We start from the raw sequence: 26247 nt of genomic DNA on the forward strand, positions 1-26247 counted from the left end.
CCAAACAGAAAAACGATGAAATGTCCATTGTCTGATGATTTGCAACATTTTTTTTTCTTAAAAAAATTTGGAGATTTAGGAGTCAATGTGTGTATGATGATCTCAAAATTAAGAGCTTCATTCGGGCTTGGGTGTTTGATAAAGATTGGATGGTAGCGAGTTTGATTCGGGCTAGACTTGACCTTTTTTTTAAAAGAAAAACAATTGGTATAAAACTGAGCTTGAGATTTTTTTTTTTTTTTTTTTTTAATTTGGAATTCTGAATTCAGTCACTTATAATGCTGTAGCAATATTTTTTAAAAAGATGTTTGGCCCTATTTGATTTTAATCGCAAAATTGGTCCTTTGATGTTTAGGCATTTTCAGTATGAACAATGCACAATTCCCCCCCCCCCCCCCCCAAAAAAAAACCAAGTTTTCTGTTAATTTTTATACAAATTTATGGAACTTAGTAATAGATGGGGATAATTTGTATAACACCAATTAAATAAGGGATTCATAGTTTATTTTGATTTTATATTTTATTGAGGATTTTATACTTTTTTGGGGGTGGAGGCGAATGTGTGGAAAATGAGGAGATTATTCTTGATCCAACAGTGAAAGCCAGAAAGCAATTTCTACGCTTCTATATTACTGTGTAAGATCCGGTGAGAATCATTATAGCTTTTATGATGTGAGATATAGTAAATCAAAAGAAATTCAAGCAAAAAAGAAAAGCTAATGCAAAAGATAAAAGATAAAAACAATAAATACGTAATTAAACATCATTTCCCGAACGCCATTAGCAACAAGCCAGCACTAATTAACTCTGTAGCCATTTCCAAATTCCAACCATTCCAACACTAATTACTTTCAGTGATCCTCCCTGAAGTATTTTGAAATATTTCCATATATAGGTTTGAGAATTGAAATGGCCGTTGGAAAATGGAGTTTACCAAAATGCCCTCTTTTTCACTCCCAAAGCAACAATAAGTACAGCAAATTAACAATATTGTATCTGTACGTACCTATAGCGAAACAACATTTGGGACATGAGGGTGTTTGTGTATGTCTTTGCTTTGCTTGCATCTGCATGTTACTCCCACAAGTTTCATGGTAATAATTTATTAAGTGCTTAAGCTGATAAGCATAAGGGTAAAGCACTTTGGAAACAAGCTCAAAAAAAAAAAAAACACCACTGGCTCTCTGCCCAACACTCATCGCTCCTGACACTTCTCCAAACTGTTCTGTTTCTCTCACTGTTCCTTCTTCACCACCACCACCACCACAACCACCCAAGTACACATATCAACCAAACTAGCATTGTTTGTACTTTTACATCTCTAGAGAGAGAGAGAGAGAAAAAAAAAAAGGTTAGAGAGAGAGTTTTCTAGATTCATACTTCATAGTACCAACTTGGAAGAGTGGCTTGAAGAACCCAGAAAGTTGAAAAAACCAAGGTTTGTTTGGTAACAACATGAAGGACCCGCCGTTTATCAAAGCTTCAAAGGACAAAGTAACAGTTCTCTCCTCGTCAAAGTAAGGTAAAAAACACTAAACCTTAAAAAAAAAAAAGATCTGTCTTTTATTTTTTAAAGGCGTTTCTTTTACTTTTGGTTCTAAAATCTCTAAACTCAAAGAGAGGGAAGAAGCTTGATCTATCAGAACAAGAAGAAGAAGAATAAGAAGGAAAATGGGTTGTTGTTATTCAAGAATAGAGAGGGAAGAGATCGTGTCAAGGTGCAAAGCAAGAAAAAGGTACATGAAACAATTGGTAAAGGCAAGGCAAGCATTCTCAGCAACACACAGCATGTACCTCCGTTCACTTCGTGGTACTGGTTCAGCTCTTCTCCAGTTCGCCAATGTCGAAACCAACCTCCACCACCACTACCACCACCACTACAACAACCACCACATGCAACCACTTCTTCCTTCTCCGCCGCCGCAGCCTCCGGCGCCACCGCCGCCTCCTCCACCGCCAATGAGTCCCGGCTCCGACACCTGGATATCATCAATGACTGCCTCGCCAGCTCTACCTCCTCCTCCTCCGCCGCCGCCGCCTCCTCCGCCTATGGCGTCGACTTCCACGTGGGATTTCTGGGACCCATTTGTGAGGTCCGTGACGGAGGAGGAGGAGTGGGAGGAGTCCACCACGATGGCTTCGGAGGCGGTGGCTACCACGACGGGCATTGGGGCCGCGAGTGCCACGCCGCCACCTTCGGTGGTGAGTGGTTTTTCTAAGGACACTACAGCGAGTGAGCTTGCTATGGTGGTGTCTAGGAATAGTAAAGATCTTGTTGAGATTGTGAAAGAGCTTGATGAGTATTTTCTCAAAGCTGCTGATGCTGGTGCCCAAGTCTCAATCCTCTTGGAAGTTTCAAGTTCTATTAGCTATTCATCTCAGAGTAAAGGAGGTAAGGCCTTAAAGGGCCTTTTTTTTTCTTGGATTTGTGCTATAGATTTGTTTTGCTATGGACTTAAATTTTACTCAAAATGAATTATAAGATTATGGGTAAATTTTTTTTTCTATATTTGGCTAAATTTTGCAGTAATTAGAGGGATTATTGTCTGTGTCTTTTATTTGGTTTTGGCAGGAAAAGTTTATAACTATGGGTGTAATTTGAGTCCATCGACATGGACATGGAGTTTGAGTCCAAAATCAAATGGTTTTGGGAAGTTGGGTGAGGAAATGCTTGGAAGTAGTGTTGCAAGCGGGGCTATTGTCAGTAACAGCCATTGTTCAACTGTGGAGAGACTATACGCTTGGGAGAAGAAATTGTATCAGGAAGTCAAGGTAAAATTTGAGTTCAAAGCTTTCAAATTTTCAGAGTTTCTGCATGATCCATTGCTCCTTAATTGCCCAAGAAAATAAAATCAAAAAGTTTCTCTGCTTCCCTTGTGGGCTCGTGATTGAATTTTCCTTTACATAAAGTCACAAGCACAGAAAACAAAATTAGCAAACCTAGTTTTGTCCTTTTATGCTTCCAAGAGTTTTTTCCTGTGTTTCTTTTTGCTTTTAGAGCTCAAAGAATGACATGTTAATCTTGGGGCTTTTTAACTATAATTGATTAGTCAAAAAGTGGCCACTGGCCCCCATGTGTATCCATTACTATTAGAACAGATTATTCAAACTCTTATTAAGTTTTGTATTGTGTTTTAATTTTTTTTGGTCCCCATTCTACTTGTAATTTTATTGTGTGATGTTGTTAGACTGCTGAGACCTTAAAGATAGAGCATGAGAAAAGGGTGGCACATCTAAGGAAGCTAGAGTTGAAGAGGGCTGACTATGTGAAGACTGAGAAGACCAAGAAAGAGGTTGAAAAGTTGGAATCACAAATGATGGTTGCTTCCCAAGCCATAGAGTCCACCTCTTCTGAGATCATCAAATTAAGGGAAACCGAACTATATCCACAACTTATTGAGCTTGTCAAAGGGTTAGTCTTTTTCCTATCACTCATGCCATGCCCCTTGAATTAAATAATAATAATAGCATAGGACAAGAGCCCTTGAATTCTCTCAGTCCCCCCATCTCTACTCAAGTGAGTTTGTTAAACTCAAAATCCATTGAAGAAAGATGACCCATTGGCAGGCATCTTTTGCTCAATCCCTATGGCTTTTCTTCTGAGTTTTCTTTGTAAGTGTAGTTATTTTTTAAGGGCTTTTAGAAAGGCATTCAAACAATGTCTTTTTCTGTATTAATATGATCCAGGATGCAAAGATTAGAGTTCTTTTTTTTCTGACACATGGTTTGAGTGTTCAAATTAATAGCTAAAAGATAAGCAATTGACTACTGAACATATCTGGTTTTAGCAGCATCAAAAGTCAACTGTATTGATATTTTTTGGTCAGAAGATACGCATGCTATTGCTAGTACTACAGTAAAAAAAATCTTTTGACTGCTTTTATTGGGTTGTTTCATCATGCCCCTTGTTTGCTTTTGTTGCATAAATATACGGACTACAATTGTGTCATGTACAACATGTTGAGGGGCCTTGACTAAACCTAAACATTGTCAGGTGGGTCTCTCTCCTTAGAATTCACTATTCAGGCCTTATCTTTTCCTACCCTTTTTCTTTTGAATGTCTTCCCAAGGGAGACAATATTGTGGCTGTGAGTGTACTATTATTCTGATGTTTCACTACTTGCACCGGTAATAAGTACTAGTTGATGGGATGCAATCTGGGCTATACTAGCATGCCATCTATGCAACTCAGCCTCGTATTCCCTTTTTGTAATCCTCAAATATTGATTCCTCTTTTTTTTCCCTTTGGAAATAAACTGTCTTTATTTTAATATAAACAATAATAAGCACACATCCATTGGACATGCCTAACTAGGAAATGAAGAACAATTCTTGCACTTAGGATTAGGCATTCACAATGAGCCAAAGTTAAGTTAATGTAACCTGTGGATAATGTGCCATTGCCCATAGGCATGCAGATTTTTATACGTGCGTGATGTGGCATTGGTGAGCCGACGCTATGATATCCTTAGTCTTTGGAATTTTCCATAATTCTTTTCTTTTTTTTTTTTCTTTTTTTTTTTTGTCATTTATCTATTTCAAAATATTGGCGTGACTTGCCTTAGGGGAAACTGGGCAAGTCATTTTGTTTAAATTTGCAGTCATTATTTGAATTATACACTTGAACTTTTTATAAAGATGAAACAAGTCTCAACATTTTTAACTCATTGTTTGGCTTTGCAGGTTAATGTGCATGTGGAGGAGCATGTATGAGTGCCACCAAGTCCAAACCCACATAGTTCAGCAGCTGAAATACCTCAAAACCATCCCATCAACTGAAGCCACATCCGAGATTCACAAACAATCAACTCTCCAGCTCGAGCTTGAGGTCCAGCAATGGCACCAGTCCTTTAGCAACCTGGTCAAGGCCCAAAGGGATTACATCCAGTCCCTTGCAGGCTGGCTCCGACTTAGCCTCTTCCAAATCAGCAAAAATCCACTATCCAGAACTTCTCAGGAATCCAAAATTTACTCACTTTGTGAAGAATGGCACATTGCAGTTGAGCATATTCCAGACAGGGTGGCATCTGAAGGGATTAAGAGCCTCTTAACAGTAATCCATGCCATTGTAATTCAACAAGCAGACGAGCATAAGCAAAAAAAGAAGTCAGAATCTGTATTTAAAGAGCTTGAGAAGAAGGTCACTGAGCTTAGATCACTCGAGTGCAAGTATGGTCCATATTCCATGGCAGAATCCTATAGCACTACAAGTGGCAAGGACCCAGTTGCAGATAAGCGAGCAAAGGTGGAAATATTGAGAGCAAAGGCAGAGGAGGAGAAAAGTAAGCATGAAAAATCCGTCGGTGTAACAAGGGCAATGACACTGAATAATCTTCAGATGAGCTTTCCGCATGTGTTTCAAGCCGTAGTTGGATTTTCTAGCGTGTGTACGCAAGCATTTGAATCAGTATACAACAAAGCCAAAAGCGCCGGTGAGGAGCTTGATGTGAAGAGGATACTAGGTTGAGAGAAGACCCAAATTTAGGAAAAATAACAGCAGTGGTTTTTGTATATAGAAGTGCATCCTCTTGGTTTTGGCTAGACAAAAGTGAACTCCATAAGATTTTCAGGATTCTTCCCTGCAAATCCATTCGGCCCAGATTTAATTCAGAGTTGAGACTTTTAGTAATTTTCCTAGGCTTGAAGACTTTGGTGTTTGTCCAGTGGTTCAGTTAAGTTTGATACACAATATTTGAAAGTTTGAATGTAATTTAGCTAGGAGTTTTCAATTAGATTTAATACCTTCGTTTTGTCTTTGTCATAGGAAAGCGTTTGGATGCTTTTGGTTTTACTTCATTGTTTGTTTTCTATTTCTGATGAAGGGTTTTGCTTATTAATGTGGTTTAACATCGTTTTGATCCACTATGTTTTGTATAATGCACTTTTTATCTTGCATGTAGAAGCCCAACTTTTCGGTCGTCTAGAGATTTTTTTTTAAAAATGCCTCTTGGAAAGGTCGCCAAGCGTGGTTTCGTTGTGGTAAAATAAGCGAATGGAACTGTGGAGCCAAGCCAACATAACAATATCTTTCTTTAAAGCTTCATAGTTGCAAATTGCAATGGTAATGATGGACGTTTCTTTTTTAGCCTTTTTTTATATCTAACCCAATTGGCTTCACACTCGCACATGCTTGATGGGTTGAACCAGTAATATTAGCGAATGGACAAAACTTATGTGTTGTTCTTTAGAATCTCCTTTTAAAATTCAATCATGTGGTTACTTAATTAAAAAAATACACTTCTACTTAAGGAATAGCACTCAAATATTATCTAAGTTTTACCTTAGCCTTAGCAAATTTCAAGGAACAACATATATTTGTATAAAATTATTCTAAATTTTAAATAACTTACACCATGTTTGGTTGGTATGGGAAGAAAAGTTAGAATGGAAGATGGAAGAAGGAAATGGAAGAAAAATGTGACCCGGGTTTGCCATTTTTTCTCTCTTTTCAAATTGAAAAGGAAAGAAATGACATTGAGAACAAAAAAGTCAAAAGTAACCCATTTTTTCAGTAGTAATTTCCTCTTTATCTTTTTACCTTTTCATCCTTTTTTCCAAACACACATCATATGATGGAAAACATGCCCGTTTGATAATGTTGTTCTAGTAACGTTGTTTTTATTTTTTGAAAATACGTGAGTGAAAAATTGTATAAAAATACATGTAATATTTAAAAACTAAAAACATGTGTTTAAACACGTGTTTCTCCATTTTCCATTCTCCCAACCATACAAAGCCATATAAATATAATAAAGACCATGTGCGTATTTTGCACTAAAACTAATATATAATTCATTGCATTATCCTTAAATTTTGGTTTAGAATGCCTAACACTGAAACCTTAACTAAACATATACAAGCCAACTGGAACTTGGTCGCTGTACACAAGGAGAAAATTGCTATTATTTACTAGATATATAGCAGATGACCCGACCAAATACAAGCTGTTTCCTCTGTCAACCTAAGGTGCTGGATTAAGCAGCACACTTGTTTCGCAACCAAATCAAGCGCTTGTCACCTTTGAGAGACAAGAAAATCTCCCTTGCATTAGGTTTGTTGAATAGATCTAGAGCAGCCAAATAGACCTTTTCATCAACACCTTGCATCTCATCCAGTTCTCTAATACAATCGGCTATGGTATGTCGGGCATTACATTGCAGCATAGCGGCTGTTCTTAGCTTTGAAGCAGCGGCCATCTCCATTATAGCCCCTGCAATAACGTCATCCATTCCTTTACGACCTCTCTTGCGATTTGCTGTTGAACAAGGAGTGGTTGGTTGAGTAGTTTTGTGGTCATCTATAATGTCATCCACTTCATCGGAATCTGACATGGACTCATGGTGCATGCTCGAGGGATCTGCACATTGAATGGAAGGACTCCCTCCCTCATCTTCAGCAAACAAATCGTGTTTCCCATTGGCAGCTGATTCTGAGAATATCAAGCATAGCTCCTTGTAGATTGGGCAGCCAGAGTTTTTCAAAGTCTCGGCATCAGGATGTCCCTGCTAGGCATGTTCCATAGGGAGTAGATGATGGATGATTAATAAAGAACATAAATCAGGCAATCAGCTGCTGCCTCGACTTGGAGGAACTCCAACCTAGAGCAGATATATATTATTGGCTAGTAGTAAGACCAAAATTTGGCCTAAAACATCATTCTATGGAATTTTCAACAAAAAAATTGTTACTATCGAGTCCAGCATGCTTTACCCCTTTTGAATAAAAAAACAATACAAAATTTTTAATAAATCAAGGATCAGTAGCCAATGTCATGAGGTTAGAAAAATTCCTCCAGCCCAGGCAGATTTGAATTTTTGTTTTAAAAGGCAACAGATATGAAAGCAACATACCCTGATGTATTCAGTCCATGCTTCATCCTTGGCTATAATAGTCCCCGTGAATTCATCCCAACTGAAATCACTTTGATCAAGAAGTGACTTCACAGTAACATACTGCCTTCTCAAGACTGCATATCGGTTCTTCAATTGCTCCTTGTCCCATTTCAGCCCTGTTTTCTTATAAAATTCATCAGAGATATACCTCCATGCTTTCTTGCTAAAAGAATTTTTTTGTCTGTTCCCTTTTTGAACTTGGTGAATCATCAAGTCTGCAAGTATTTTAGTGAGAGATGTTGTCCATCTAGCTCTTGCTTGGTCGTCCTGCTGAGGTGGTTCTCTTCTTGAGCGAGTTACTCGGCTTGACATCACTAATTCCATTAACAAAACCCCAGGTTTTAAAAAGAAGGGAGGGAAAAAAGCATCAAATGTAACAACCATCACAAAAGCAGCAAACAAAAAGGCTGCTCAAAGAACACATGTAAATGAGGTGCAAATGTGGCTAACTGCTTGAAGTCTAGGATGAGTTCAAATGGCCAACACTCCAAAAGGGTTGGGAAAATGCAAAGGTGAAAATAGAGATTGGCATGTTAGCCTACAAGATATAATCACCTCTATTAAGTTCTCCTTGGACGAGTCCTACATAATTTCTGTGTACGATCACGTCAATGGTGATTTCAAAGTCGATCAACTGAATATTAATAAGGCTTCTTCACAGAATAGACAAAACATACAAAAGAATTTATTTCCCTTTCAAAGATTAAACCCTAAACATAAAGAGCTTAACTAACAGAGAGGGGTTTCCAATAATTCATGTGCAATACTAAGATGTGGTTATATTGATGCAACTAAAACCACCAGTATGTAACTCTATAGCACCTCATTCAGAAGAAACATAGTATTATATGCTACAAAACATTCTGTACTTGTCGGCACAAAGTAGTAATTCTCACACTCACTGGCAAAGATACTTCTTCAAAGAACTTGCCATTTAAAGTCAATATAGCGCCCCTCACAAATCTATAAAACCGCTTAGATTTAAAAAGTAACTTTTGGAGGTTCATAATAGCTGATGTTTAACTAACAGTGGATAACGTAAATGAAGACTAGCTCAACGGTACTTAACACGCACAAATACCAAAAGACATGAGAAACTCTTACTCTTGTCTCTGTAATTACTTTAAAAATATTTCTAAACAAACAAGCAGCTGAATTTTGCATTGCTTTATTTCAAAATCTGTTATCACTTATTAGGGAACTAGTTCAAGAATAAACACTGGGATGCGCGCATCAAACTGAAAGAGGCATTTGAACCTTGGGGTTATTGTAAAGTAAAATCATTTTCTTACAATTCACATACATAGCTGCATTTTCTCATATTCATGGGCAACAGTATTAACTACAATCCAATTTTCAAAAAATATAAAATAAAATAAAAACCTATGATCCGTGCAAATTCCAGCTTTGAATTATTGGTAAAAGAACCATTATCCCTTTTCTATAGAATACTTTAGAAACCCAGAATTGGGTTCCATTACTCTGTACCAAATAAACCCAACAATTCAATTCATCATTTTTTTTTTTTTTTATAAAAGCAAAATCAAAACTTTGTGCCACCAATATGCATCACCAAACAAAATGTCTACATATAATTGAAATAAGAATCCAACAATAACACAGAGAACAATTAAGTTGCGTTCATGCGCCCAAAATTAAAATAAAAAAAATAATTGAAAGCCCTAATGAACAAACGAAAGGTGCTGAGCAAAAACCATAATTTAATGCAGAGTTGAGCTCATGGTGATTATATAATGGACAATTAAATTTATTAGGAAAATGAAGAACAATTGGAAAGCCTTAAAATTTGGAAAAATGAGATTGTATTAACAGCCAGGTAAACAAAAACCCTGAAGAAGCAGAGAGAGAGAGAGAGAGGGGAAAGCAATGCACCTTTTAGAAAAGCCCTGAGTGACTCGCAGTGGCGCTCGAGATAGTTGGCCAAAATTGGCAATTAACCCTGTTTGCGAAACAGGGTTGGCAAAAGGAGATTGTATTAGAAGATGAAAAAACAATTACTAATAAAAGAATGAAAACTACTTTTTGAAATTAATAACATTTCTCTATTTTGGAAACTAAGAGCCCATTTAATAACAGTTTTTAATTTTTTTAAAAATACGTGTAAGTAAAAAAATGTGTGAAAATACATGTAATATTGTTTAAAAACTGAAAATATGTGTTTAAACTTGCGTACCAAATGGGCCTAAGAGTTTTTGGTGAAGAAAATTCTTTTATTCTTACAAACAAAGCTCGCTTTGTCTCTGGATGATTGGGGACAAAAATGTCATTACACCCTTCACCTGCATCTATTTTTGTTTTTGGGTAATGAGCACGAAAATTCTTAAATACTCCCAGAGTACATAGAAATGGTACTCTCTCTTTTTACATTCAAGTTAGATCTTACTATAAATTTGATGAGTGAACCTCATTATAAACATGAGAGGCGAAAACATCATTCTCCATGCTTCTCGAATTAGAATCCTCCCCACTCCCAAACATTTTTTACCTTTTTTTTTAACCCTTCTTTATTTATTCATTTATTTATTTTTAAGTTTTTCAATTTTTTTAATTTAATGATTGAAATTTAAAGTTGTTTTTTTTAACTCTTCATCTTAACCATTGATAGTTTTTGCATCAAGTGCAATAATATAAGTATTGCACATGATCTCAATTTGGTACTAATCTAGTAATTGGGTGGGCAAAAGTGGTAGAAATTTTTCTGAACTCTTTGCAAGTTTGTAGTTGTGCCTCACCCGATATAAATTCTCAAATAAATTCTTTTGTCTTCTTTTACTTTTTGACATTATTCATTGTGCAACTTTCAAGGCCACATTAGCTCATGCAAAAAAAAAAAAAAAGGATTTTGCCCAACCAACCCCAATTATCACCAACAAGAGCACTGTTGTTATCAGAGCTTTGCATTTGGATTTCAGAAATTAGTGCAATGTGTGCGTTTAAACTCAAAAATGTTATATTCATATGTAAAGTACAAGGTAGATTTTCCTCAGAGAACTGGTTGCAAGGTGAATAGGAGAGGATTGATGGATTGAACATGATTTTGTAAACTTTTCCAACAATCTTAACAAAGGATGAAGCGCAACATAATCCTAAAGATATGGGAAGAGGCGAAAGGGTGAGTTGATGAAAGGCTTGATTTTGATGATGATTTTTCGCAATCACAACTGGGATTTTGGGCTTGTTACTTTGCTTGTGAAATTTTGGAATCCTAGTTTTTTTTTTTTTAATTGGGTGAAAGCTAGTTAGATTCTTGTTTGTTTCTTTATAACAATTGTATTTTCAATGATCTTTCTAGAACTTGGTGAGAGAACGATAAAATTTTTTTAGCGATCTTATACATTGTGCTAATGAATGTTTTACTCGTTTTTTCAATGAAAATAATTTTGGAAATCAAACCCAAGGAAATTAGAGATCTTTTTGTTGAGTTTGAAGGTAGTGATGGGTCATTGGGTCTCTTGGCAGCTCAATATCATTAAAAATGCATTTCTACTTTCTAGGCAAAGTAATACAGGGATTTGGGATGGAATTGTGCTGGCAGCCTGGCACAAAAGGTGAACTGATACCTTTACAGAAGTTCAATGGATCATAAGGCTATTATTATTGGATTTATTTGCTAAAGTAACCTCTAATCCTCTTCCAAATGCTCAATAAAAAATACTCATATCCATTTATATATATTGAACACTGTCCAACCTAGGCAGGGCCGACTCTACTATAGAAGCAAGTGAGTGAGGCAATTGCCTTAAACCTCCAAACATAAAAAAGGCCTCAAGTATTAATCAATAAGGATGTATTTTTACTTATAATATTAGCCAATAGAATAAAAAATTGTTTTTTAAAAATAAAAATGCTAAAGCTACCACAAGGTCCGTGACTTTTATCAACCACTTAATAAATTATGTGACAATGAATGTAATTAGTACCCCTCATAAATGTTTTTCTTTTTTACTGGTGACACATCACCCTTACAACGAAGAAAAAAAAACCATAGGGTAAAAAATAATCTCTTCAATTAATGTATATCCAACTCTGTGAGTTTTAGAAATTATCAACAAAAAAAAAAGAGTGAGTTTTAGAGTATAGAACTTGTCTTCCACATACAGAAGCTAGTAAATCACCCCCTCAACAAAACAAAATTGAAATCTGTAGATAAAAATTCAAATAAATAAAGTCTTAAACCTCGTTTTTTTTAAAGTTATAGAAGCAACAACACCAAATTTTAAAACCCTCCGTTGATATATAAAAAAAAAAAAAAATTTTAAAATTTAAAACCCTCTGGGACCACTCTCAAAAAACAAAATTCTTTACAGTTCTTCCTGGTTGTCAGCTTTTTGTCACTTGAAGTTGAATTGCAAAATGGATTTTATACCAGCATCAATTCATAAATTTCAAGAGAAGCATCAGCATAAACACGACTTAAATCAGATATTAGCTACCCTTTAAAATTTCCTTATAACTAGTATCGGACTTGCATTTCAAAACTGAGAACTGAAACAATGACACCTTCTATACCAGAAAACATCTACATCACATTTTTCAGCACAGAAAAATCAAGGGAAAAAATGAACAATTACTTTACAACAACTTTTTACAGGAGCCAATCTTGATGCAGCTTGCTTCTCAAGCATGCAGACTCTTACCAATCTTCGATTTCATCATCAGTTGTCTCAATTTCTTGTTGATCATCCAAATTCATCTTATCAAAGTTGTTTTCTGTCTTGTTGTCTTGCATCAAATCCTGATGAGTTTCGAGACCCCTAGAGGTTCCATATCCAAGCCACTTGAGCATAGGTGTGTACTCCGTCGTCACAACCGACAGATCAGATAAAGTTAGCCCGCTGTAACCAACGAATCTACGTTTTACTATCTCAGTCTGCAGTCATCACACCAATTAACAAATTGTTTAAACATCCTTACTTTTGGGAGGTGAATAGATTTTTAATACTCATACCACAGGAAACCATATTGTTCAGTCCAACAATAGTTCATTACATTTAATTCCATGAAATTAGGGATATGTACAACTACTTTACTGGGAATTACTACAGTCACAAAGCAATATAGTGTATGGATTATAAACAAAAGTACATTTGTATTCCAATAGGAAGAGTTTGAAGAGTCCTGGAGCAATTAAACAATGTGTGTTGATAGACACAAGTGACAAGTAGCTACCAATTTAAAAACAGCAAGCCCAAATCCCGACTCTTAAGTATCAGTTTCCTAAAGAGAATTATCATCAATCAAATCTAAAAATTATTACTATTACCTTGCTTTCAGAATTTTTAAAGCGTTTTCTCATTTCCTTAAAAAATGGAAATCCATAAAAAATTAAAAAATTTAAAAAAATAAATAAAAAGAAAAAGAAGAAGAAGAAGAAGAAACAAAGCATAACAACTATAAGAATAAGTCTTTTTGGCCAGGCAAGTTCAGTAGGCATCAAAATATAGCTATCTGGAGGTTTGCACAACATTGTTTGTTTTGGTGAATGTGGCGGGAGTAGAATGCTAGATGCTTTGAGGATTGTGAACAGTCTATTCTCGAGATAAAGTATTTTTTCTTCCTAACTCTCCTTGAATGGAGTCTAGTTTTGCCATCCTGTTCTTGCTTTTCCCTCTTTGTTTTAACTGATCATTGTAATCTGGGCTCTTGATATTTTGCCACTGTAATACTTTTTTTTTTATAGGTAATAAAAGTTTTATTGATAGCAAAAATGCAATGTGTACTTGGGTTGGCTATTTTTTTTAATAAAAGTTATTATGTTACTTATCAAAAAAAAAAAAAAAAAAAAAACTAAAAGAAAACATAGTACAAAAGAGAAAGAGCCAGTTTGAAACCTACTTTATTGCAAAGTGATGATTGCTCAACCTGCCAGAGCTTTGGTCGGCGTATGGCATGCCACCTGCATACTCACAAGAATATTTATATTACTCATTTTTTTCAAGCCATTGCTTAAATGTAGAATTAATTCAAGGATATAAATGTAACCTGGAAGGCGAAGGATGAGAATTTCCAAATAGGACCCCCCGGACAGCAACTGAAGCAGCAGCTGTTTGTAGAACATTTTCTGCCTCATTATATCTAGTTAGCATTCCACGGAAAGTAGCAAGAAGCATGTCAGCATCACTTAAATATGAAGCCACAGTCCATGCATCATCTATTGCCTCCTCACACAGGAAATCTAGAACTAAAAGAAAATTATATACGACAGTTAGAAACCAGTGCCATCTTGTATGACAGAATTCAACAATACTACAAGTTTCTGGTAAGTCAAAAACACAAGTCACCACACATGTTCACATGTGTGCAGAACAGAAAGCAACGGTAGTAATCATAAAAGAAATCACAACTTGCAGATAATAAGATCACCATTTTCATGTAGAAAATCAGCAATAGGCCTTGCTTGCCCATGTGCTTGACAGAGAACCTTCTCTGGAGCATCCATTTTCAGTGGCAATCTTGAGAATTTATCCCGCAGAAGAAATTCATCTTGATCTACAACCCATTGGTACACATGTAAATAATCTTAAGTGGCCAAAGGAATAGCTTTGTCAATCAATAAGAGATAAATCAAACCCCAGCTTTGCAGTTATATATTCTTGAACATAATATTTTAACAACCTGCCCCCCCCCCCCCCAAAAAAAAAAAAAAAAATCCTTTTCAGGGTGCACACTGACAAACATATTCAACATAATTAAGCCTTAATCCCAATTACACACATTACAGGATATGACTTAAAATTGTAAGTTACTTTTCCCAGAACGTACCCATTAATGCCATGGCATTTTCAGTCTCTCTTTTGTTATGCAGAAACTTCCCAAGAGCATGAAAAAGAGAAAGTGTCTCGTCTCTGCCAAATTTCAGGGAAAATTCACCATCCAAAGCACTGATCTCATCTGATTTTTCTCTCAAATATGTGGTAGTGGTATCACACAAAGATAAAGAACGCAAGGGATCTGGCTTGAGGCAACAGAACTGTAAAGATGTGATTGCATTTCGGATGTCACCTCCACTTGCATTTGCTATTAGATCAATCTGTTCAGCTCTCACATTAAACCGCTCTTGTCTGCATATTCTTGAAAGTGTCTTCTTAATGGAATTATTTGTAATAGGATTGAAAGCAACCTGAAAACTTCCAGGTCCAGTTTAAAATGAGCATTCAATAACAACAGTACATAATAATGGATACTGATTTGTCCAAGAAAGTAACCTTACAAGCCCCAGCACTCTCAAGATACAACTTAAGTTCTTCTGAGCATCTTGCAGTCTGGTCCGCCGAATCAGCTTCACCATAGTCCGTGAGCAATATAGCTGTTGGTATCTGAGTTGATCGCACAAGAAGATGCAAACATTTTTTAAGTCTTCCAAAAGCAACTTTTCCATTCGTCATTGGAAGATCATCAATGAGGAGTATCTTAGATGATTTTGGCTCTTTAGCAGAGGATGATGGTATCAATCCATACTTCCTTATTCTCTCAACAAAAATTTCAAACTCATCCAACTTAGATGTATAGGTTATCCCTGGTGGTGGAAGCATAATCACTATCAGAAAGTAAAAAACAATAGTACTTTGTTTGAGCATTCTATACACAACAATCCATGAACAAAATGTAGTTCAAATACCTGCACTAGAGTTATGCAGATGCTCTTGCCAAATAACTGGAGTAGGTGTGTTCCATTCACATACTCTGGCTCCAAGGTGAGATGCAATTACATGAATAGTTGCCTGAAAAAATGAGAAGCAAGATTTTCAAAATGAATAAATCACCCTTCAACAATACGATAACAGGGAAAACATATTAATGCATCAATGAAGAGGTTAAGAACATACAGATTTTCCAACTCCAGCTTGCCCGGTGATGACAAGAACATAAGGACCAAATTCATCCTATAAATTAAGAAGAAGAGATCATGAGGCTCCAAAAAAGTGATTTTACAAAAGGAAAAAAGGGCACAGATGGATAACTATGCTCACGTAGATTAATAAAATCAAGTCACATAATAGACCCCAATGTTAAAATGGCAATTCAAAATCTCCAACCCATTGGTAGAAAGAGAGAAAATAAATTACAGGCAGTACAGATGAAACAAAATATCAGTAACCTACAGTCAAGCACCTTTTGAATAATAGGCGGTCAAAGTCTTTGACATTTTACGATGATAAGAGTGTGGTGCAGCCACAGCTTTAATGTTGCTGTGGTGTTCTAGTTTATAATCATTACAGGAAATTGCTCGTCAGTTCCATCATCATTGTCATCATCCCTAAAACTCTAGGGAATTGCAACTTGTCCTGACTGCGTTTTCACACAAGCTAAAGCCAACTTTGAATGAAAGCAAAGGTGTTGGAAGAAATTTGCAAAAGCTGTTACAAGTTCCAACTTCATTTTAAACAAGTAACAAAAGCAAAATCTTTAACGGAAGGCTTCTAAAGTCATTTGTGCAGTGATGAAGAAACCAAGACCTCTTGATTATACTAAAATCCACGGAAACCAAACGTCCTTGCTTCATTTCATGTGAATTGCTCTATCCTAATGGCCTGTTTGGATGGAGGGGGGAGTGGAGGGAAGTAGAACAGAGTTGGCTAAAAATAAGCTAATTTTGTGCTAAATCTACTCTACTCTACTCTACTCCCCCTCCTTCCCTCTCAATCCAAACGGACCATAAATATTTTATCACAATTTACTGCTAGTTCACTGTAGTACTGATTTGATTCTTCCTTCTTCCTCACTTTGACTTTTTAATTTTTGTTTTCCCTTTCATTTTGAAGGAAAGGAACCCATATATCAAGACAATAGCCATGATTATAACATTATTACCTTAGAAGATCTCAATCTTTCTTCAAACCATGCTTTAACTTCTTCAACCTGCAGTAGAAAGAACAAAAGAGATCAACATAATATTCCTATTATCAAAATTGAGCAAATTAACTTAACCCTTTTTTTTTATAAGTAAATTAACTTGACCTTTTTCTTGTGAACAGCTAGCTCTTCCAAGGAACGAGGTTTGTATTTATCAACCCATAACCCATTCGCATTGCTCCCACCAAAACCTGATACCCGTTCACGTTTCCCTATAAAAGGCCAGTGATAAACAAGCAATGATAAGAATTTTCAATTGCCAAAATAAATAAATAAAAGAATGGTAACATTCACATTTAAGGTGATAATTATTTAACTTTTATAACTCAACCAAGTAGATTTAAAACACGAGTTATTTAAACTACTTTGCCCATAATCCAGTCTTTTTAATACTTAAAAATTTATTAGCATGAAGCCTGAGCACATAACAACATAATGCAAAGCATGCCATGAAACCAAGTTTTCGGAAAAATAGCCCTCAATAATAATAAAGCTAGTATGCCAATGCCAGCCAAAATACAAAGAATCAACAACAATGGCGTACCAGCAGATACCTTGAACCCATTAAACACTTCATCAAAATCGTCATACAATAATCCAATCTGCATTGAGCGAAATTGAATAGTCAGATTTTTAGTACTTGAGCAACAACATCAGACATTAGAAGAAATACACAGATTGATCACAAATAGTTTATGAAAGCAATACAGGCGAATTGAGAGAAAAATGAACACATTTATCACAATAAATGGTAGTTGCTCGGTTTGATTTCACAGAATTATGTTGAGAAAGTAAAACATAAAAATCAAATTCACAAACTAAGATTTTCAGCAAAAAGACTAAGATTTTGTGATACACCCACATTCAGTATACATATAACAAAAATATAATACAATTTTACAAAAAAGAAAATCATAGAAAGGTAAACTATACCTCATTTACATTACTGGATTCTTTACTCAAGCGAGACCTAGAATTCGAAATGCGAGCCTTCTTGGCTCCTCTAGGGTTAGGGTTTGAACGAGTAATCAGTGATCTAGATTTCGGCTTCGAATAGCTCCGATTGGAACTCAACGAACGTTCATTTTCTTCGTCATCGGAGGACAACACAACTAAGTTGTTCCTCTTCCCCATCACCGCCGCTTAATTTCTAGGAGTTTGTGAGGAAATAGCAGGCTCGCAATTCCTCCATAGCTTCAACAACCGTTAATGGTGGAGAAGCATAGTTACTTCAGCGAAATCAAAGAGCCAAAAGATTTTTCGAACTCTTTGAAATGAAAAAAGCGTAATCAGGAAGCTTTAGGTGTGAGATGTGAGAGAGAGAGAGAGAGAGAGAGAGAGAGAGAGAGAGAACGAAAAACGAGAGGAATCGAACTGTGAAATGTAGAGAGATTTCGCGGGCACTGAAAAAACGCGGGGTTTTGTAGTGAGGTTTTTGAGAAAGGAGAAGGTGTAGCTGAGAAGCTAATGAGGAGCGATGTTATTGTGTAATCGCAGTGTACTGAAATATTCAGTGATATAATGTGAACCGTTGGATGTCTTTTCGGATTAAGATGTGTCGGTACAATTATAAAAATCTAAAAAAAAAAAAAGATATTTTTAATGAAAAAATGAAGACTTAAAATAGAAAGAAATAGGTTCTTATGATAAAGGTGCGTTTGGATACCGCTTATTTTACTGAAAACTGAAAATAAAAAAATAAAAAAATTTCGAGTTACTGTACACAAGTTCAATATTGTTCATTTGCCTTAATGCACTGTTCATGTCCCATGAACAGTACAAGAGGCACTAGTTAAAAAAATAAAAAATAAAAAGGCAAAATGCAAAACATGGACGTGGGATCTAAACAGAAGCTAAATAGACATAAATTTTTGCGGAGTCGATGCAAAGTTACCTAAATCAAAACTTACATTGACAATAAGGTGTCAAACATTGAATGTCTTATACTTATTTATATTTACTACTTCACTCTAAAGGCTCCACAACATCATTATTTTATTTATCTGATTTTTAAACTAAATTTTACCAATACAAATGTGTGTGTGTTTTTTTTTAATATTTATGTTGGGTACTTCAATCCTATTCGATCTATTTTGGTTCAATTCAATACATTTTAGTCCTATTGGGTACATTATGTCAACTTCAGTCTTATTCGGTCTACATCGGTTATATTCGGTTCTATTCAGTCCACATTACTCTTATTCGGCCAATTTCGGTCCTATTCGATCTATTCTATCAACTTTGGTCTTATTCGGTCTACATTGGTCCTATTCGGTCCATTCATTTCTATTCAGCTCACATTGCTCTTATTCGGTCCATTCGATTTTATTCAGTCCACATTGCTCTTATTCGGTCCACTATGGTCCTATTCGGTCCATTCGGTTCTATTCAGTCCACACTGCTCTTATTCGGTCCACTTCCATCCTATTTCGGTTCTATTCAATCCACATTGAATTTATTCGGTCCACTATGGTCCTATTCAGTCCATTCTATCCAATACAGTCTTATTCAGTCCACTTTGGTCATATTCAATCCATTATGTCCATTCTATTCTATCCACTTTGGTCCTATTTGATCTTATCCGGTCCACTTTGGTCCTATTTGGTTCCTATTTGGTCTTAATCTGTCTACTCCGGTCTTATCCGATCCATTTTCTCTTCGGTCCAATTCAGTCAATTTTGGGCCATTTAGTTCATTTTTGTGTACTTACGTAATGGGAAAGAGGACAAATTTAGCTTAGAAGGATGTTCATCTAGCATTGAAGCAACTATCGTGTTATCAAGAGACTTTAAACCACAAGAGAGTCAATGGCTGCTTGAAGGCTAGGTTGCACAGACACGCCATTTTTGGCGAAGTACTGGTAAGACTCGCCGGACTCCGGTGTCCAATCGGTGTCAAAAAAAAAAAATTCACTTCTCCGATGCAGCGTCAACACAGTGGACACACCAGCAGTGGAAAAAAAAAACACAGAAAATCACAGATTTTGACAGATGGACAAATCATTATCATTGATTTTGTGATATACCCTAAAACAAAAAGCTTAGAGTCTAAGAAGTCATTACTGTGAAAGTTGAAACCCATAGCTCAACCCTCCCACTGGCCTCTACTCGCTGTCCTCTGTCCCTCGCCGGTGCTAGATCGGGCCGATCAGCAAGCTCCATAGATAGTCGCCGTCGACGCTGTGTCCTTTGTCCCTCTCGATCTCTCTCTCTCTTGGCGTGGACAAGTTCGACCTCTTCTCTTCTCTCTCTCTCTCTCTCTCTCTCTCTCTCTCTCTCTCTCTCTCTCTCTCTCTCTCTCTCTCTCTCTCTCTCTCTCTCAGATATGCTTTGGGTGAATGGGTCTACTGTTAGTGTTACTTATAACGCGTTTTTTTTTTTAATCCCACTCTCACAGTCACTGTGTTATATTGTGTGTGTATTATATATATATATATATATATATATATATATATATATATATATATATATACACACATACATATATATATATATATATATTTGTTTCTTTACTCAACCTTTTGCCTTATAAATTATAATGTTTATTATGAATTTAGTGATTTTTGTTTTTGTGTGTCCTGCTATAGTTTTATTTATTTATTAAAGTTAAATATTGTAGGTGGTTTGTACTCTAAACATTTTATGCGTATTATTATACTACTTTGGATGTTAGTTTACTTATTTGTAGTTCTTATATAATTTAAATTCTAGACATAAACGTATTTTATGTCTAAAAATATTTAAAAAATATGTCTAAATATAAAATTTAATTAATTATTTAATTGCCGTGTCCACCCCGTGTCGAATCCTTATTTTTCAAAAATTGCTGTACCCCGTGTCCGTGTCGGTGCAACTTAGCTTGAAAGTTCTCCTACGAACAAAAATATTCTCAATTTTAAAGTCACGAATGATAAGACACCAACACATGCAGATAAATAATTAAATAATTAATTAGACAAGAGTGTATGCAATTGCTAACCCTAGCAAACAGCACTGCTAAAGGCTGACATTTTGGTAACTATAAAAATCTTGGTCGAGGGCCATGACAATACGCTACAGAAATTCAGTTACTATCAAACTTTCTATGTCCAGAGACAAGCTCCCACAATCGGCCTTGTACAGAATCGATTTTACTGCATCCTCATGTTTTTAACTAATCGATTAAGGAATTTTCAGTTCAAGAACATACGCTTATTTTCTCAGTCCAATTCATAACACAATATATTTTATTTTATATATTATTTCCCCTTAGCTCTTTGTAAGGGTGGTACTTTGTATTATCAGGTCATGTTCATATCATGTTAAGGTAAATGTATTTGACTAAATGGGTTCTATCCGACACAATTTATTTGATCATTGTGTCAAAGCATATCAATAAGGTTATAATACAACTTGTTCATTAAACGGGTTAATATAACACTACCTATATAACACACTCAATAAACAAGTTTTGTTGGGTTGATGTACAAGACCATTTCAACTAATCTAAAATGCTTAACAATTTTTAAAAAAAATTTTATAAAATAATTCAATAGTTGAGAGATATTTTTGTTAGACCAAAAGATGCTAGTTGAGTTATAAAACTCTTGTCGACATATTTGTAGATCTTTGAAGCACATAAATTATAATAATTGTAAATGAAATGCAAATTTTATCCAAATATAAAATATGCAATTTAAGTAAATATAAATAAAATGAGACTTTTTTTTTGGGGTAAAATGGTTAGGGACTTTAGGGATGAACAACTAATTTCCCAATGTAACTATTAAAATGCTTCTAGTCATTAATTCTAAATTTAAAATTTATAGTTATAATTGATAAAAAAAAAATATTTATTGTGGGTACAGGAATTCCAATAAAGTAATTACATCATGTGTCATACCCATGGCCGAGATGGGCCATTATCATGCTAAGGAGGCCACACCCTCGGACATTAAGGCCACGTCAATAGCAATTCACCAGGGGAGGACGTACTATAGAGGAAGAATTTGGGAAAAGGGATTAGCACTGACATGACTAAAGGGATGGTGGCTGCCACCATATTTAATGCATCACACCAAACCTCCTGACCACATTTATGTGGGGAAAACCCCCAAATAGTGTTGCATTGGCTGCCACAACTCACAAGGGATTTAGGGAGGTGTCTGATGGGACAAGCACTCAAGTAGTGGCTTGGATGATCAATAAATGGAGGGCCAAGATCATCTAAAGAGACCCTCTAGGGACAAAGGATCGAAAAATCTGTGGAGGAAATACTATAGTAACTCGAACTGTAATAATATCCAAGTCTAAAAGAAATATATTCCAAAATCATTCTCCTCGGACTTTGTCGAGGAAGGATTTCTTTTGCATAAAAGCTTGTTCTTCTTTACTCTCTTGCTATCTTCGATTCATTGTACGCATCCTTGGATCCATTAAAGCCTAGCTTTTAAGCCCACTCTCTACAAATTCATTGCATTAGGCTCTTTGAGCCTTAATCCATTCATCTTTTGGGCTTAAGGACCAAAGCCCGCCCTTACAATTGGCGCCGTCTATGAGAATTGCTTGAGCTTCGGTGAGGTAAGCGTTTAGCTATGGTGGAGCCAGGTCTCGGACTAGGAAGAATCTGTTAGCTCCCAGTGCCAGGATCATTTCCTCAACCTTGAGCGTAGGAGAGATCGTGAAATTAGTGTACACACTACTCAAACTAGCAGGAATCAGTCTCGAGGTGGGAGCCACATCTCGCAAAGAGAACACTAGGAGCCTGCATCGAGAGATAGACCATTTGCAAAGAAGATTACGCCACAAGCAACGTAAAGGAACTCCTTCTAGTCCTAAACACTCTTTTGGTGAAAATAGTGATGATAGATACCGGCCCAAGTTAAGGATTCCTTCTAGAGAGTCTTTTTCATATGACGAGAAGCGCCATAATAGGCGGAGAGGGAAGGGCCAGTCTTATAAAGGCCTGGGCAACGATGCCATGAGCAGGGCACTAAGCCAAATTTCCAAGTCACCTTTTACCCTTAAGATAGAAGCAGGAAGACTTCCTCGGCGGTTCATTCAACCAACATTCACCATATATAATGGTCGGACAGACCCCGTGGAGCATGTTAACCACTTCAACCAGAGAATGGTTGTCCACTCAAAGAATGAGACCTTGATGTGCAAGGTGTTCCCGTCTAGTTTAGGGGCTTGTGGCGATGAGCTGGTTTGGCAATCTGAAGGGAGGCTATATCAAATCCCTCAAGGAGCTTACAAGAGCCTTTGGCTCTTGTTTCATGACTTGTAGTAAAGTTCATCGGCCCTCGAATTTCCTGCTGTTTATGACCATGCGAGAGGGGGAGACTTTGAAAACGTATTCTGACAGGTACTAGGAGATGTTCAACGAGATAAATGGGAACTTTGATGACATGGCTATAAGGACTTTCAAGGTCGGCTTGCTCGCCGAGCATGATTTGAGAAAGTCTTTGACCAGAAAACCAGTTAGGAGTGTGCGTTAGCTCATGGACCATATTGATAAATATAAGCTGGTCAAAGAGGACTAGTAACAGGGTAAGGGGAAAGCTAAAGTAGTCCTTTAGGATAGAAAGGATTTCTAGTCGGATAGGTACAATGATAATTAACCTCAGAGAGATTTTACGGGGCATTCTGGGTCTACTACCCCTCAAGTAGTCAGTACGGTGTTCCAAGAGCCAGTACACCAAATCTTTGAGAAAATCAAGAATGAGCCATACTTTCAATGGCCGAACAAGATGGGAGGAGACCCCATAAGGCGCAACCAAAGCCTTCACTGCCAATACCACCAAGAGCGGGGGCACACTACTGAAGATTGCAGGACATTGTGGAGCCAGTTGGAGCAATTAGTTAAAATAGGGAAGTTAAAGCAATTTTTGTATCAGCCTAGTGGGCAAGGCAGTCAGACTGGGTCGAGAGCGCAAAGAGATGCTTCTTCAAGACCCTCGCTAGGTACAATTAGCATGATCCTTGCTGCTCAGGAAGGACTGGCTCCTTTCCATCCAAGGTGATGTCTATAGAGCGGCCATTAACCAAGGACCTGATTCCTGATCCTAAGAGAAGCGAAGTAGAGGTCCAACCAACCCTAAGATTTTCCGACGAGGATAAAGTTAGATACTCACAACCTCATGATGATGCCTTGGTGGTTACCCTGAGGATTAGGGGATACGATGTGAAGATGGTGCTAGTAAATTAGGGCAACGGTGCAGAAATCATGCACCCTGATTTATACAGGGGGCTCAGGCTGAGACCGGAGGACTTAACCTCTTACAGCTCCCCTTTAGTGGGTTTTGATGGGAAGACCGTTATCCCAAGGGGTCAAATTAGGCAACCTATGCAGGCATGATCAGAAGTAGTGGAGGTGGATTTTATCGTGGTAGACGAGTACTCACCTTACACTGCCATTGTCGTGAGGCCTTGACTTCATGCCATGGGAGCCTTCTCTTCCACCCTGCATTTGAAGGTGAAATATCCATCTGGAGGCCAGGTCAAGGAGCTGGTGGGGAGCCATTCTATGGCTAGGCAATGCTTAGTGACTACTATTAGACATTAGACTGGGGGTGAGTCCTCGGCCTCTACCAAGCGGGATTTGTAGCAATTAAAGGAGCTGGTATTATCCACGGACGTAGTAGTGGAAGGGGCAAAATGCGAAAAATTGGAAAGAATTGTCATTGGAGACGATAAGGAGAAGTTCTTTCAAGTCGGAGTCCAGCTGCCTCCTCGGGAGAAGGAAAAGTTAATAGGTTTTCTTAGAAAGAATATTGATGTATTTGCATAGAGCGCTTACGAGGCCCCTAGGGTAGATCCGGACTTCATTTGTCACCATTTAAATGTCAATTCATCTATCATCCCCAAAAGGCAACCACCACGATGATCATCTAAGGAACATTCTGATGTTGTCAAGGATGAAGTGCTCAAGCTTAAATGGGCTGGGGCCATAAAGGAGGTGTTCTACCCCGAGTGGTTGGCCAACACAGTGGTGGTGAAAAAGAAAAATAGTAAATGGCGGGTGGGTGTGGACTTCATGGATTTAAATAAGGCTTGCCCAAAGGATCCTTTTCCCTTGCCTCGGATAGATCATCTGGTGGATGCAACAGCTGGCCATCCTTGGATGAGCTTCTTGGACGCCTTCTAGAGATATCACTAGATATCATTGGCTCTGGGTGATTAGGAGAAGACTTCCTTCATTACGCCCACAGGGAACTATCATTACAAAGTGATGCCCTTTAGGCTGAAGAATGTGAGGTCTACTTATCAAAGGATGATGACCCGGATGTTCAAACTGCAATTAGGCAAAAATATTAAGGTCTACATAGATGATATGGTGGTAAAATTAAGGTGGATTTTGAGCACATAAATGACCTTGGAGATATTTTTGGAATATTAAGGAAACATAAACTGCCCTTTAATGTCACTAAGTGTTCTTTTGGTGTGGGCTCCGGCAAAATTCTGGGTTATATGGCTACCCACCGTGGAATCGAAGTTGACCCGAATCAGATTAAAGCCATTAACGACTTGCGGCCTCCTCGGAACCCTAAAGAGGTCCAAAAGTTGAAAGGAATGATTGCCGCTTTGAATTGTTTCATTTCTCGGTCAGCAGACAAATGTAGGTCCTTCTTCTAATTGTTACATAAGTGGAAGGGATTCGAATGGATAGAGGAGTGTTCCTCAGCCTTCTAGCAACTGAAGGAATATCTCTCTCGGCCACCTATTATGTCTAAGCCCGAGGAGGAGGAGGTTTTATTCGCTTACATTGTTGTGACCTCACACGCGATGAGTCTGGTACTGGTATAGATTGATGATGGGGTGCAGAGACCAGTTTATTATGTGAGCAAATCACTGTATGAGACAGAGATTCGTTATTTACCCTTAAAGAATGCCATCTTGGTAGTAGTGCATGCTACACAGAAGCTCTCACATTACTTCCAGGCTCACACTGTTGTGATTCTAACCCAAATCCCTCTCCGATCATTACTTTAGAAAGTTGATTACACAGGGAGGGTAGCAAAATGGGCAACGATCCTGGGAGCCTTCAATATTAAATACATTCGCTGAACCTTTGTTAGAAGAAAACAATGAAAAGTTGGGCATGGATGAAAAATCAATTGGCACGATTTCCTTACAAGAATCGCCATCTTGGAAGGTGTATGTTGATTGCATAACCAATAAGAGGGGATCGGGAGTGGGGCTAGTTGTGGTATCTCCTGAGAAGATCATCATTGAGAAATCCTTAAGACTAAGCTTCTCGACCACAAACAATGAGGCTGAGTACGAGGCTTTGTTGGTGGGAATGGCCATGGTTCAGAAAATGGGAGGAAGAATAGTGGAGATGTTTTCAAATTTGAGGTTGGTTGTAGGATAAGTAAAGGGAGAACTAGAAGCTAGGGATGTGAGAATGCAAGAGTACCTGAACCAGGCTAGGCACTTGCAGTCAGAATTTGACTCTTTCTCCTTACACCAAATCCCTAGAAGCAAAAATACACATGCTG

At 37.2% G+C, this 26247-nt stretch overlaps 3 protein-coding genes across 9 annotated transcripts; 1 reads left to right on the plus strand and 2 right to left on the minus strand.

The window, feature by feature from the left end:
• Positions 1-1111: 1111 nt before the first annotated feature.
• LOC142625927 (protein ALTERED PHOSPHATE STARVATION RESPONSE 1) lies at positions 1112-5862 on the plus strand. The gene is made up of 5 exons (XM_075799682.1): positions 1112-1522; positions 1619-2392; positions 2573-2772; positions 3189-3412; positions 4684-5862. Exons 2-5 carry the CDS (start codon positions 1672-1674, stop codon positions 5465-5467), a joined length of 1929 nt encoding a protein of 642 aa, XP_075655797.1. The 5' UTR covers positions 1112-1522; positions 1619-1671; the 3' UTR covers positions 5468-5862.
• Positions 5863-6767: 905 nt separating this feature from the next.
• LOC142623721 (L10-interacting MYB domain-containing protein-like) lies at positions 6768-9943 on the minus strand. Of its 3 annotated transcripts, none has more exons than XR_012842195.1 (3): positions 9786-9890; positions 7851-8206; positions 6768-7598 (listed from the first exon to the last, which is right to left on the minus strand). XR_012842195.1 is itself a non-coding variant. In XM_075797172.1 (3 exons), exons 2-3 carry the CDS (start codon positions 8202-8204, stop codon positions 6975-6977), a joined length of 882 nt encoding a protein of 293 aa, XP_075653287.1. In that variant the 5' UTR covers positions 8205-8206; positions 9786-9943; the 3' UTR covers positions 6768-6974. The 3 variants fall into 3 exon arrangements, 2 of the variants coding, with proteins under 2 accessions (XP_075653287.1, XP_075653286.1); XM_075797172.1 differs by having other exon boundaries at positions 6768-7502; positions 9786-9943; XM_075797171.1 differs by lacking the exon at positions 9786-9890 and having other exon boundaries at positions 6768-7502; positions 7851-8424.
• A 2311-nt stretch (positions 9944-12254) lies between these two features.
• On the minus strand, positions 12255-18174 carry LOC142623810 (cell cycle checkpoint protein RAD17). 5 transcript variants are annotated; one of them, XM_075797268.1, is made up of 12 exons: positions 17700-18174; positions 17311-17368; positions 16872-16978; positions 16725-16772; positions 15740-15796; positions 15532-15634; positions 15119-15429; positions 14676-15033; positions 14277-14402; positions 13896-14088; positions 13749-13809; positions 12255-12783 (listed from the first exon to the last, which is right to left on the minus strand). In XM_075797268.1, the coding sequence occupies exons 1-12, from the start codon at positions 17898-17900 to the stop codon at positions 12547-12549; spliced, it is 1860 nt and encodes a 619-aa protein (XP_075653383.1). In that variant the 5' UTR covers positions 17901-18174; the 3' UTR covers positions 12255-12546. The 5 variants fall into 5 exon arrangements, with proteins under 5 accessions (XP_075653383.1, XP_075653382.1, XP_075653381.1 ...); XM_075797267.1 differs by having other exon boundaries at positions 13896-14094; XM_075797266.1 differs by having other exon boundaries at positions 14277-14432.
• Between the last annotated feature and the right edge of the window lie 8073 nt (positions 18175-26247).

This window comes from Castanea sativa, chromosome 2 (assembly GCF_040712315.1).
Source record: "Castanea sativa cultivar Marrone di Chiusa Pesio chromosome 2, ASM4071231v1".
NCBI classification, from domain to species: Eukaryota; Viridiplantae; Streptophyta; class Magnoliopsida; order Fagales; family Fagaceae; genus Castanea; species Castanea sativa.

What these genes read in the sequence shown, in the direction of transcription:
- LOC142625927 (XM_075799682.1), top strand. Translation starts at nt 1,672, where the DNA reads ATGGGTTGTTGTTATTCAAGAATAGAGAGGGAAGAGATCGTGTCAAGG. An exon ending in TTCATCTCAGAGTAAAGGAG is followed by an intron (nt 2,393 to 2,572) that starts GTAAGGCCTTAA and finishes TGGTTTTGGCAG; the next exon opens with GAAAAGTTTATAACTATGGG. An exon ending in CTTATTGAGCTTGTCAAAGG is followed by an intron (nt 3,413 to 4,683) that starts GTTAGTCTTTTT and finishes TTGGCTTTGCAG; the next exon opens with GTTAATGTGCATGTGGAGGA.
- LOC142623810 (XM_075797265.1), bottom strand. Translation starts at nt 17,900, where the DNA reads ATGGGGAAGAGGAACAACTTAGTTGTGTTGTCCTCCGATGACGAAGAA. An exon ending in AATCCAGTAATGTAAATGAG is followed by an intron (nt 17,369 to 17,699) that starts GTATAGTTTACC and finishes CGCTCAATGCAG; the next exon opens with ATTGGATTATTGTATGACGA. An exon ending in TCTGCATAACTCTAGTGCAG is followed by an intron (nt 15,430 to 15,531) that starts GTATTTGAACTA and finishes TTCCACCACCAG; the next exon opens with GGATAACCTATACATCTAAG.
- LOC142623721 (XM_075797171.1), bottom strand. Translation starts at nt 8,276, where the DNA reads ATGGTTGTTACATTTGATGCTTTTTTCCCTCCCTTCTTTTTAAAACCT. An exon ending in CATGGACTGAATACATCAGG is followed by an intron (nt 7,503 to 7,850) that starts GTATGTTGCTTT and finishes CATGCCTAGCAG; the next exon opens with GGACATCCTGATGCCGAGAC.